Source organism: Emydura macquarii, unplaced genomic scaffold (assembly GCF_026122565.2).
Source record: "Emydura macquarii macquarii isolate MOO-44397 ecotype Brisbane River unplaced genomic scaffold, CSIRO-AGI_Emac_v2 contig_450, whole genome shotgun sequence".
Taxonomy (NCBI): domain Eukaryota; kingdom Metazoa; phylum Chordata; order Testudines; family Chelidae; genus Emydura; species Emydura macquarii.
This window is the reverse complement of record NW_027130587.1, coordinates 6,804,874-6,817,227: the sequence shown is the minus strand read 5'-3', so window position 1 is coordinate 6,817,227 and position 12,354 is coordinate 6,804,874. Positions and strand designations below refer to the sequence as shown.

General features: G+C 40.5%; 1 protein-coding gene across 1 annotated transcript; it reads left to right on the top strand.

Annotated features, from left to right (window-relative positions):
* The first annotated feature begins 204 nt into the window (after positions 1-204).
* On the top strand, positions 205-12,337 carry RFC2 (replication factor C subunit 2). Its single transcript, XM_067537885.1, has 11 exons — positions 205-379; positions 3,200-3,269; positions 4,374-4,415; positions 4,824-4,930; positions 5,882-5,983; positions 6,628-6,728; positions 7,753-7,910; positions 8,464-8,529; positions 9,168-9,248; positions 10,571-10,684; positions 11,862-12,337. Exons 1-11 carry the CDS (start codon positions 267-269, stop codon positions 11,970-11,972), a joined length of 1,065 nt encoding a protein of 354 aa, XP_067393986.1. The 5' UTR covers positions 205-266; the 3' UTR covers positions 11,973-12,337.
* The last annotated feature ends 17 nt before the right edge of the window (positions 12,338-12,354 follow it).

Sequence of the window (12,354 nt, the reverse complement as noted above, 5' to 3'; positions counted from 1 at the left end):
CAGGCATCAAAGAGTAGCCACTCCATGAGGGGCAGACACGGCGCCCCCTTAAGGCTGCCGTGGAAAGCCAGGCACGAGGCCACGCAGCCCCAGCCGGGGGCCCTGCTAGGGCGCCGCCTTTTAAGGTGGCTCCGCCCCGCCTGTGGGGAGTGACGCTGCTGTGACAGCAAGAAGGGGCGGGGTCCCGGGCTGGGCGGTGCGCGGTACGGCCCGGGCTGGCGGGAAGGGGACGGAGTGCGCGCGGAGGCCAGGCGCGCGCGCGCGGGATGGAGGCGGTGGAGATGGTGGAGGCCGAGAGACCCGGGTCGGGGGACAGGGAGAAGCGGGCAGCTGCCGACGCCGCCGCCGCCTCCGGGAGTGGCCACTATGAGCTGCCCTGGTGAGGGGGGAGCCCGGGGGGGGGGTCTGTGGGGGAGCCCGCGGGGTGTGTGTGGGGGAGGGGAGAGCCGGGGGGGGGTCTGTGGGGGAGCCCGGGGGAGTGTCTAGGGAAGGGCCTGGTCACGGCCTGGCACTGTTGGAGGGAGGATTCTGGGGGGCTTTGGAGGAAGAGAGGCGGGCTGCCCCCCCCCCCCCAGCTGCACTAAGGAGGCAGGGAGATCAGCTACTGAGGGGAGAGTTGCCCTGTGGCTCCCCTTGGCTGGGGGGTGCAGTTCTGCCAGCAATGTGATGTAAGGCTTCCTTAGCGCCCTTCCCCCCTGATGTACTCTGGGGGTGTCCTGCTGCATGCACACCTCCACTGACATGCAGCTGGCTCTTGGGTGTGGAGAGACAGCGAACCCCAGCATGCCCGCAAAGCTGCTGCAGCTTTGGCCGGAGATGCTGGGGCAGCAAATCCAAGCCCTTTAAGGAAAGGATCATGGGCTCGTTAATGTCTGTGCACAGTAAACTGAAGCTTGGTTCCTAACCTCTGCACTTGAAGCACCGCCTTGCATGGAACTGAAGCCTGAAATAGCAGCTGCGTCCTTACTATAATGAGCTGGCCAGTGTGCACACACCATTGCCTGCTACTAGAGGGAACTGGCTGAAATTGTTAGTGGCTGTTGGTCCACTTCACTAACCGATATAATGCCTCTGCACCTGTAGCTTGCATGGGAACATACCTTTTGCTCTGTTATCACTGGTTTGCATAGCCCAATATCAGCTGTAACTGATACTTCTGAGAAAAGGATGCTAGGTTGAGTTATAAAAGTCCCCTAGCCAAATGTGCAACACTATATATTTCGGTTGGATGATTCCTTTTTGCCCTCACAAGTACTCTTCTGACATGCTCATTGGTTATTCTTATAATTTGCATAGCTGCACAAATTGTGAGGGTCATAAAATGATCAAGTCCCAAACCATGTAGAAGTCCATGTCTGGTGCTGACATTTGAGGGTTCGGTTTTGTTGTCACGTGTGATTTGCAGGTGTTTATGGTATCTCTAAAGCAGTCACATAACTGCACGGTTCTACATACACTGCCATAAACTGTTGCAGTGAAACTAGTGTTATTACTCCTTGGATATTATTCCTGGTCAAATTCCAACTTGCATAATTAAGTTCTCTTCCTATCCTAAAATATTGTATTGTGTAGATGTACACTAGCAAACAGTTGTTGCATTCCGCCTCAGAAAGTGGATGAAGGAATCCCTTTATCCTTTGCATATAATTTAAAAGGACATCATCAACTCAAAAGCTAGTGAGTTTAAAAAATGATTCAAAGGTTCAGGTACTACAGCTGCCCACATGTCCCTTTGCTAGTTTTTGTGGCCTGCAGTTTTTAAATCGTTCTCTGTTTTGTGGACCACCCCCCCCCACCCACCCCCCCAAAAAACAACACACCAGATCACCAGATGACAGTGTGGTCTAGTGGATAGGTCACTGAATTGGGTGCCAGAAGACTTGGGTACTGACCTGCACAAGTCACTTCACCTCTCTGCTTGTGTTCTCCTGCCACCTTGCCTATTTAAATTTTAAACTCTCTGGGGCAGCATTGTCTTTTACTATGTTTTTGTACAGGGCCTGACACCATGGGACCCTGAACTCAAATAGGGCATCACCTTACTACAGTAATACAGATTCTGACAATAAAGAGGGTAAACTGAAATTGACAGAGTGCAGTCATATGCACAAAGTACACAAACTGAAAAATAAAAATCTCTAATGTTTTCCAACTATAATAATCTTAGGTGCTATACTTGTGTCAGTAATAATTTTTTTAAAATAGTGTGAGGGCTTTGGGATTTGTTTGTTCTAAGATGATGGTGCCCTTCTAAGTATGCAAATGCTTTGGAATCCTTTAGGAGGAGGAGTGCCGTGTAAGATGTCATTAAACAGTGCTGTCGTTCTGCATGACTAGAACCAGAATGATTGACCAAATATTTATACTGAGTTCTGTTTGGAGTGTATGGTTTCTTGCCTATTGTATAAACTAGGCAAATGAGGACATGCTCATATGGCCCTGATCCTACAAATGGCTGTTCAGGGCCTGTGCAGAGTCCCATTGACTTCAATGGGGCTCTTTGCAAGTACATCAGTCTACCCACATGCAGTCATTTGTAGGACTAGTATGTAAGTATGAAAATGGGTGTCGGGAAACAGCAATTAAGATTGTTACTCAGCATAGGATTAAAGCCACAGTTGCATTTGCATATAATGTTCATTTAGAATCCAGCATTTGTTTTTATTATCTGAAATGTGTAAACCCTAATCCTGTAATTGATAGTGTTAGGTGCAGCAGTTCACCTTCATGCTGTCGGTTGCAGAGTTGGGGGGCATAAGTGTCATGTATGCCAAAAGAGTGCAGCAGTTAAATTAGTTTTTCATCATCCGTCTTTATCTGTCACTAAAAATCAATCAGACTATAATAATGAAATAAAAAGTCATTTGGTAAGATAAATCACTGCAACGGAACACTATCAAAGGATCAGCATCTCCTCCCTTTGCATTTAGCAGCATCAGAAGATTATCAAATGGCTGTGTTCTAATATATTGACATATTTTAAATATTTAATGAATGTATGCTGTTAACCACATGAGCAATTTCCATGTAATTTCCCTTTGAAAAATGTGAGAAATCCTCCTTAAGAAATTTAGACATTGACTTCAGACACTTCCAATTCTTTTCATCCCATATTATATTAATTTAATCTGTTTTTAACTAATATAAAACATGAGCTAGATTAGATATGTCTAATGCTGTGGGATTTATTTTTAAATAGGGTTGAAAAATACAGACCTATGAAGCTATCTGAAATAGTTGGGAATGAAGACACTGTAAGCAGACTGGAGGTAGGTAATTGGCTTTTTATAACAAAAACAAATTGTCTTCTTGTGTTTGTTTTGTATATATTGTTTTAATATACAATTCTGCTTAGAACCCCAATTCAGGAAAACATTTAACCCAAATTTAAATCCCACTATTCAGGAAAGCACTTAAGCACATGTTTAAGTCTCTTTTGACTTCAGTGGGATTTAAGCACATACTTAAAAGTAAAGGAAGTGCTCCAGAATTGTCCTCTTCAGTAAGGATGCTTTCCTGAATCAGGGCCTAAATTTATTCATTTAAATTTAATATCAATTTGCCCAGTTCTGGTGTGGTTCAGAAAATTAAATTAGTGCCCAGGTTGTTAATTAAGCATGTTAATTGTAATCATAACTAAACATAGTTTGCATTACAATTAATTTTACATTGTATCTTCCTGCAAATATCTTTGTTGTTCTTCTAGAGCTAAGTCAGGTAAAAATATTTTCCTTATAGTCATCCTAACAAACTAGTTTGTAACAGAAATGTTCACTAATGTGGTCATACAAAGTTATGCTCAGTTTTGTATACATAAACATATTCAACTTATTTAAATTCCACCATTCCATCATTGTGTGTATACTGCTATTTGGAATGACCATTTTAACAGACTCCTCGGGGGTTACTGTAAAAGGAAGTGTTGTCTAATGGTTAGAATGTGGGACTGGTAGTCTGTACTTTGGAGTTCAATTTCCAGATTTGCTAATGACGTACCAAAATGTTTTTTTTTTTTTTTTTTAAATCAATGGAAAGAAAATGCAAGGATACTAAAAACCTCAGGTTAGATGAACCATTTTAAGTCTGACAGGACTCTGCACCCAAAGGGTTAATATAATGCCTCAAATAAGGGACCTGAAGAGAATTTTGTGAAGCTCAAAAGTTTTTATCTTTCACGAACCAAAGTGGATCCGTTGAAAGATTTTACCTTACCTACTGTGTGTCTCAAGTAAGGGAAGTCAGAAATCTGAAAATGATAATGTGGGAAAAATGAAAGAGGGGAAGTGAATGAGGATTCTTAATGCTAATTATGAAAAATGGTAGTATTTATGAACTAAGTTTTGTGGCAAAGTAATCACTCATTCTTTCCCTAGGTCTTTGCAAGGGAGGGGAATGTACCAAATATTATAATTGCTGTAAGTATTTTTGTGTTGCACCATATTTCTTCTTGCTGTGTTTTTGTTCTATATTCGTGGTGTCTATTCCGCATGGTGAACAGGCTTTCTCTGGACTTGTATTGGTCCATGAATCTGTTGGTAAGGGAGACCTTAATTGTATAGCCAAAGATCAGTATTTTTGTTTAATCCATAGTTGTCCCAGATACACACCCTCCAGGGAATAAACCAACCTCTGTGGAGGTTAGGTTGTCCCATAACTGCAGAGTCTCTGAAGCACCTAGTACTGTTGGAAGCAGGATACTATATGGATACCTCATCTGAGTCTCTATGGGAATTCCTGTGTTTCTACTACTGCAACAGAACACACGAGCTAGAGAGTACAACTCACTGTAATGTCATAATACTTAACAATCATTGTTTTCATAGGGTCCTCCAGGAACTGGTAAAACAACCAGTATCTTATGTTTGGCTCGTGCACTGCTTGGTCCTGCGTTAAAGGATGCTGTTCTGGAGCTGAATGCTTCAAATGACAGGTGTGTATGAAAACTCCATACCTAAATTTCAAATTAAGGAAGAAATACAACAAATTTAATTTTTTTTTAATTTTAAATCTACTATGCTTGTTAGATTAATGATAGTAAGATTTCCAGTAATCGCTTCTTTGTCTTCTCCCCCCCACACCACACACACACGCACACAGAAACAAGACTTAGGTGATCTTAGATGTTTTAAGATCTTTTGTAGACATTATCACTTTCAGTTTTGGGAACTTTATAGATATTAATGTAATGGAATTGTAAAACATATGCGGATTATTAGGTGCTATGTAATCTGTAATTAAATCCATAACGTCTCAAATATATCCTGAAGAGCTCCTCTACCTGTCATGTGTTCATAAAGTTTCCATTAACATTTAAAGGAAAATTATTTTATTTAGCTAGTTTAGAGAGGAAAGATTATTTGTGTTTAGGTATATAGGTGGTAAGAACCTCAAATACAAAAGATTGCTTTGTGGTGAAAGCTTATGGGCAGAAGAGCTGGGTTTTATTCCTGATTTTGCTTGAGACTTCCTTTGTGATCTTAAGTAAGTCACTTAATTTCTCCCTATGTCACTTCCCTGTTTCACAAGGGTATTATAAAGCTTCGTTTGTGCTTAAGGGCTTGATCAGGCTCTAAGTGCTTTGAGAACCTTTGATGGAAGGTGCTGTAAGAGTGCAATGTATTGTTCTGTCTTTATTGTTAACTTCAGTTACTGAGTAACTGTAGAACACGAAATTTTGTAACTCTAAACTGAACATTGAAGGATAATCAAATGTTTGCTCTTATTTTTCCAAAAGCTAATTCCTAGATACAGTTCCCCTCCAATGTAAATAGTGTCCATTTTGTTATAATGAAATGTAATATGTTGCACTTTTTTTTTTTAAATTGATATGAACTACAAACTGGTCTGAGTGATCATGGAATTAATGGGAATATTTTTTCAGGGGCATTGATGTTGTGAGAAACAAAATCAAAATGTTTGCTCAGCAGAAGGTCACACTTCCAAAAGGTCGACATAAGATAATCATCCTGGATGAAGCAGACAGGTACACTGTGTTTCTTCTGACCACAAATAACCCATCAGAAGTGCTCTGCCTCCATGTTCTGTATAACTTGCATAAAATGTGAAACTTCTGTTATAAACCATTTTAAAGTTTAGGGTATTTTGCTAGCCTCTCAGAAGTAATTTGGTTGTGAATAAATGTTCCTTTAACAGCACTCTTATCAGACTCTCTTCCACCAGAGGCTGCTGCATTTCAGAGATGTTTAGTATCTGAGTGAAGCACTTTAGCTTATCATCCAATTTACTGGCTATTTCTAAGCTCTCATTTGGAAAAGGGGTGGTTGATATACATAGTTCTGTAGTAGGCTATTCTATTTTAGCTTTACTAGATGAAAAGGGGTTCTGGGAAAATACTACATGTGCATCTACAACTAAAGATCATTCTTTCAAATTTTGATGGTTTGGTTTTAAGTGTGTAATTTTAAAATACTATTCAGAGAGAGTTTGTATTGTGGGGTGACTTGTTCATGTAATGTCTGGTTAAAGGTACATAGCTTCCTAGTTGTCTAGCCAGAAAATCAAACAATTCATAAGGCAGTAGCTAATATAAATAGAAACTATTACACTGCTGCTGGATGTTAGATAGTAAAGGGCAAAAGCCATCCTAACTCTCTTTTTTTCCTCCAGCATGACAGATGGAGCACAGCAAGCACTGCGAAGAACAATGGAAATTTATTCCAAAACAACTCGCTTTGCACTTGCGTGCAATGCCTCAGATAAAATCATAGGTAAAGGAAAGCCGCTAGTCTCTGTATACACCTTTGTTACACGTCTTCCATGTTTACAGTTAACTTCCTGATGCCGTTAGTATGTGATGGTAGGGCTTCAAGATCGGAGCTTCGCAAAGTCTCTTAGGTATAGCTCTAGTGTAATTTTCCTTTAATCATCTTCCTTTGCTTTTACTTTTGTTGTAGATTTTGGATTTTGAGGCAAATCTTGATAAGTTCAGTAAATCCAAATAAAGGTGGCCTGATTTTCAGAGATGGTGAGCATCTGCCTGTATATCACAAGAGGGTGTAGTGCTTATCACCCCCCTTGAAAAAATCTAGCTATCTGCAAGCACCCATGTTCACAGAAGTTGAGCACATTCCATTAGATAAAGTCTCTGAACAGCTGTTTTATACTACTCAAATATTTGAGGAGGGAACTTCTCACAGAAGCCATACAAACTATATCAGAAGTTAGATGAAGATCTAAGTAAAATGTTTTATCCCATTGTTCGGCTCCCTCTAAATATACTCAGTGTTGCAAGGTTATGTTAACGACAGTTGCATGGTGGACCGTACAAGGTGCTATTAGGTTGTTCTGTTTGTATAGGTGGTTAAAAGTATAGATTGATAAAACAAGTGTGTTTTTTATTTTGGACACTCACAGGGTTCATTCACTGTTAGGGCACCTCCTCCTGGCTGCTCTGGAGATTCGCTTCTCCGAGGTCTGATGCCCCCTTCTCTGCTTGTTCATATGCCCTGCCTCCTCTCTCTCTCTCCCCCAAGACTCTCTTTGTGTCTTGGCCCTCTGGTCAGGTTACTGTAGTCCTCCAATTCTGGGGTATCAAAGGCCCACTGGACAACTGTCATAGGCAGTCTTCAGCTCCACTTCCTGATCTGTGCCACTTCCCCAGTGGCTGGTAGGAGAACCTGGGCCTGCCCACTACTCCAGATGCCTTCTCCCAAGCTGAAAGAAGTAAACTTGGATATTTAAGAAGAGAACAAGGTGTTCCTCCTACAAGTGTCTGTCTCTCTCTCTCTTCAGAACCAATCCAGTCTCGTTGTGCAGTGCTGCGCTACACCAAGCTTACAGACGCTCAGATCCTTGCGAGGTTAATGAAAATTATTGAAAGAGAGAATGTACAATACACAGATGATGGAGTGGAAGCCATTATCTTCACAGCACAAGGAGATATGAGACAGGTAGAAAAACAAACCCAGCAAAAGAAAGGCCTCCTTTCTGAAATACAAAGCCTTGAGTAGTGGCCCTACAGGCTTTCAGTTGTGGGAAATAAAGGGAAGATGACACAATCTGCAGTACTCCAGTAACTAAACTGTATGGTTTCACTGAGTTCTGAAATGGGGCTCTCAAACTTTTTTTGCTGGGACCCCCTTTGAAAATATTTTAGGCTGTGATGCCCTCCCATGCCATGCAACCCTTTCCAGCATATGTGGGGACTGACAGCTTGCAACGCCCCCCCCCCTTAATAACCTTGCGACCCCCTGAGGGGTCACGACCCCCAGTTTGAAAACCCCTGGTCTAGTTGCAAGACCTTGCATCAATGAAAATTGAATGCTGACCTGTAGCTGGAGGAAGCAAAGTCTGCACAACTCTTCGAGTTCATCCTATTGACTCATGGGAATGGGTGATCCGGCAGCAGTTTGGAAAAAAAAGGTCTCTGCTTGACTCTGAGGAGGGGAGCCAGAGGTGGAGCTTTTCAGAAAGTAATAGAAATGTTAATTTTACTCTTTACAGGCATTAAACAACTTGCAGTCCACATATTCTGGATTTGGTTTTATTAACAGTGAGAATGTATTTAAGGTTAGTAGAAGTTCTTATAGCAAGATGATGTTCAATATTTGCACTGGAATAGGAACATAGATAACACATTTTCTTCCTAGTTTTCAGTATTTGACATCATTCCACACTAAGAACAGAGTGACTCTTGAAGTCTAGCGGCTCAACTATATCAGACATTGCTTTGTCAGTTCCCAAGCAGTATTATGTCTCAGATAACATCACTACATTAAACATAAGAGGTGCATGCATCTTTTGAAAAGATTGTTACAGAGTATTCGGTTTTCCCTTTAATGTTGGAGAAAGAATGTAGAGCATTTGAATGTAGACTGACACAACCAAGACCTATTGTCAGTATAACAAATAATGAATCTTAAACAGGACTACTGTGAAATTTAGTGATTGTTGATATCTAATATGTTGGATGCTCTGCACTCAGTGATAAAAGTCTGACTTAATGTTGGGTGAATAATTACATTACCATAAAAATTAAAAACTTAAAAATAAAATGTGGCGAATAACCTATTTTATAGGGTTCTCTCAGATACAGCATTTAAACTATCAACTATACAGAAGCCTGTTAAAATTATTCAGGGAATTTGGGTGCAGGAGAGACTACATGCACTGAGGTCTCCTGAAATTCTAATTTCTCTTTGGTATAGGTATGTGATGAGCCACACCCTCTGCTTGTGAAGGAAATGATACAGCACTGTGTGAATGCAAATATTGACGAAGCGTACAAGGTGTGTATTTTTGTCTTTTCAGGCACTTTCCCAACAGAATGCTTGCTTTTTACAAGCGGTTAGTTTTCTTTACTTTCTACCCAAGACAAAGGTAAAACTATATGTATGCAGATAAATTCATGAATATAAATATTTTTCATGCAAGGAATCTTTAATAGAAATCCAGATAGCGTGTATATTTCTACACCGAGGCATCTTTGATTGACTGGATCTAAATGTCTGAATACAAGTGACACCACATTAAGCAACACACTTTGTAATTCACATATAAATAGTGTAACTTCACTTCTAAAAAATTTAGTAGGCAAGATTTATTTTCAAAGAAAATAAAATATTTTCAAAAATGTAGTAGGCAATTTTATTTTCAAAGAACATACTACAGAGCAGTTACTGGTGTATTTTGATAAATGGAAAAAATCTGTTGCCATGATAGACAAACAAAATACATCTTAGGCACTATCCTTGCTTTCAGTCTTCATTTGCAATTTATTCCTAATTATGTGAATTATTTACTGGAGAGAATTAATAAGGTTCTGATGTTTTACTCTAAATAGGCCTTCTGACATCCATGTGAGGTCTCCCCTCCCCCCCAACTCTTTGGTGCCATTTTTAACTTACATCTCTCTGCTTTTAGTTGTCAGTCATGGTGTTTCCACTTGCAAAGGAAAACATGTGTGCCCATTATAGAATCCCACCAATACTGCTTCATGATATGGCTGGTGGAAAAAGGTTTTGATGTAAATAATATGTCCATTCTCTGCTGGCCTCTGAACTAGCTCAGTCCCAAACCTGGATTATTCTAATGGCACCAGGAAGGGAACCAGTGAACTTGAAGGATTTTAATATAGACTGTTTCCCTTATGATGGCAGATGTAGCTACTCTATAACAATACTTGATATACATAGTAGGGCAGTAGCAGCACCAGGAGCATATGTTTGCACTAGTGTTTCTAAACATTAAACTTGCTGTTGATCAGTCTTAGTGTTCTTGGAAGAGATGCTAAATATAGCAATAAAATATCAATGTATTAGTTTATAAACGGGAGATCATTGATACTAGCTCCATAAATTGCAGCTTGCCTCAGTTGTAATCATAAGTAAGATGAAAAAAAGTAACCAGCAAAACAAGTACAACTGGAGTGTCACTTTGGCAGAAAACTGCCCGCTAGTACAAGATGGAGATTAAACCTCTTGCTTAAACATTAAAGCATCACATGCAGTTTAACCGTGTGGGAAATGATTTCTACACAAGAATGAGTACAAACGTGAACCACCAGAACTTTTTTTTCCAGAGAAATTCAGATTTATTTTCTCCTGCACAGATTCTTGCCCACTTGTGGCGGCTTGGGTACTCACCAGAAGATATAGTTGGCAACATCTTCAGAGTGTGTAAAACTTTCCAAATGCCAGAGTATCTGAAACTGGAGTTTATCAAGGTTAGTGCTAGCCTCATTATCACATCAAATAGTCGTTATAAAAAAAGTGATTCCGACTAAAGGGGCAGCCTCAATTTATTCTCCAAGATTTGCTAGATCTTAATACAAAAGGTTTCTAAACCTCTCATTAATGTTTCCCCTCCCATAGACTTGTCTGCAGTGTGCCTATTTATGTCCCTGTTGTAAGAATGGTGAGTGTTTATTTACAGTTAAACAATAAATGCCCACATGAGCTCAAGGTGTCATATCATTTACTTAGACTTAGTCATAAATATAATCATATTCAAGTAACGAATAAACTCAACCGGCCACTAAATCTAAGCTTCAAATAACCATTTCAGGTCTTTGCCCTGGAACATAGGCTCATATTTCCCCCAAAACTCTGTCAAATAAGTGGTTTTTGCAGCTTGGCCAGAAGCTCATCGTCTGGTTTATTTCAGTAGATTACTAAGGATTAAATGGCATTGAGTTCTAATGTGACAAGTGATAATTATGGTATGTATTGAAATCAGACCCATTAGGGTTAAATCCTGCCCTCAGATACATGCATAGTGCTTCCTTGAAAGAAAATGGGAGCTATATGCTTGCACCAGAGACATTTAACCTGGTATGTCAGAATATTATGTTGCCCTAGAGTGGCTGGCTAGGGCCCCCACAAGGGTGGGGGGAAAGGTACACTTCATTGGGGCCCGGAGGCCCCGGGGACCCTGGCCCAGGCTGCACCCCCCATTACCATGAGGAAAAAAATTTTCATGGCTCATGAGATTGTATATATGGGATGAGGGATTGTGGTATGTGTGTGGGAGGGGGCCCGTGTTACAAGTTTATACTGGGCCCGAAAAAACTATGCTTGGGCCCTGTGGCTGGCTTCAAGAAGATATAAGCCCTACTATTGCTGACAACTTAATTTTTCTTTCAGCTCAGGTAGCTTGAGACCAGCATTTTTGGAGCTGAAGGCCAAGCTCTATTCAATGTGGTATATATGTAATTAGCTAATGTTTGGGGACTCTGTACAATATGTACTTTAACAGGACAATGTAGACAAGACAAACTACTCTCTGTTGGGAAAAAAGTACAAGTCAAAGTCTTCCACTAAACTTGCCTCCCTTTGCTGAAGAAATGTAGACGAAGCAAACTGAAAAAACTGAGGTTTGACACCTAATATTTTTATTGTCAGGAAATTGGATATACTCACATGAAGATAGCAGAAGGGGTGAACTCTCTCTTACAGATGGCTGGACTGCTTGCCAGGCTCTGTCAGAAGACTGCTGCTCCTGCAGCAAGTTAAATGGACTATTTTACTGGACTGCAATTACAGCCTTGATTCTGGAAATATGAGGTCATGGTGTTTAAGGTCAGCTGCTACCTGCATACTAGAACCTAGTGTATATAGTAAATTCTGAATTAGGGGAACTTATTCTCTGTTCTTGCTGAACCTGAAAATGACAGCCAGCATTTGTTTTTAAATTACTTGTACTTTTTTTTTAGGCCAAATAAACTTAAATCCAGTGAGAATGGTTGTGTCTGTAATGTAAATGTGGTGGGGGTAGGACTGGAGAGTACAGATGATTAGCAATAGAGATAGAATCCCTTGTCTCTGGTCTGCCTATTGAAATAGTTCATGGCTGTCCTGACCAGCAGTTAACAGTCAATGATTGTTCAGTGACCTG

What these genes read in the sequence shown, in the direction of transcription:
- RFC2 (XM_067537885.1), top strand. Translation starts at nt 267, where the DNA reads ATGGAGGCGGTGGAGATGGTGGAGGCCGAGAGACCCGGGTCGGGGGAC. An exon ending in ACACTGTAAGCAGACTGGAG is followed by an intron (nt 3,270 to 4,373) that starts GTAGGTAATTGG and finishes TTCTTTCCCTAG; the next exon opens with GTCTTTGCAAGGGAGGGGAA. An exon ending in ATATTGACGAAGCGTACAAG is followed by an intron (nt 9,249 to 10,570) that starts GTGTGTATTTTT and finishes TCTCCTGCACAG; the next exon opens with ATTCTTGCCCACTTGTGGCG.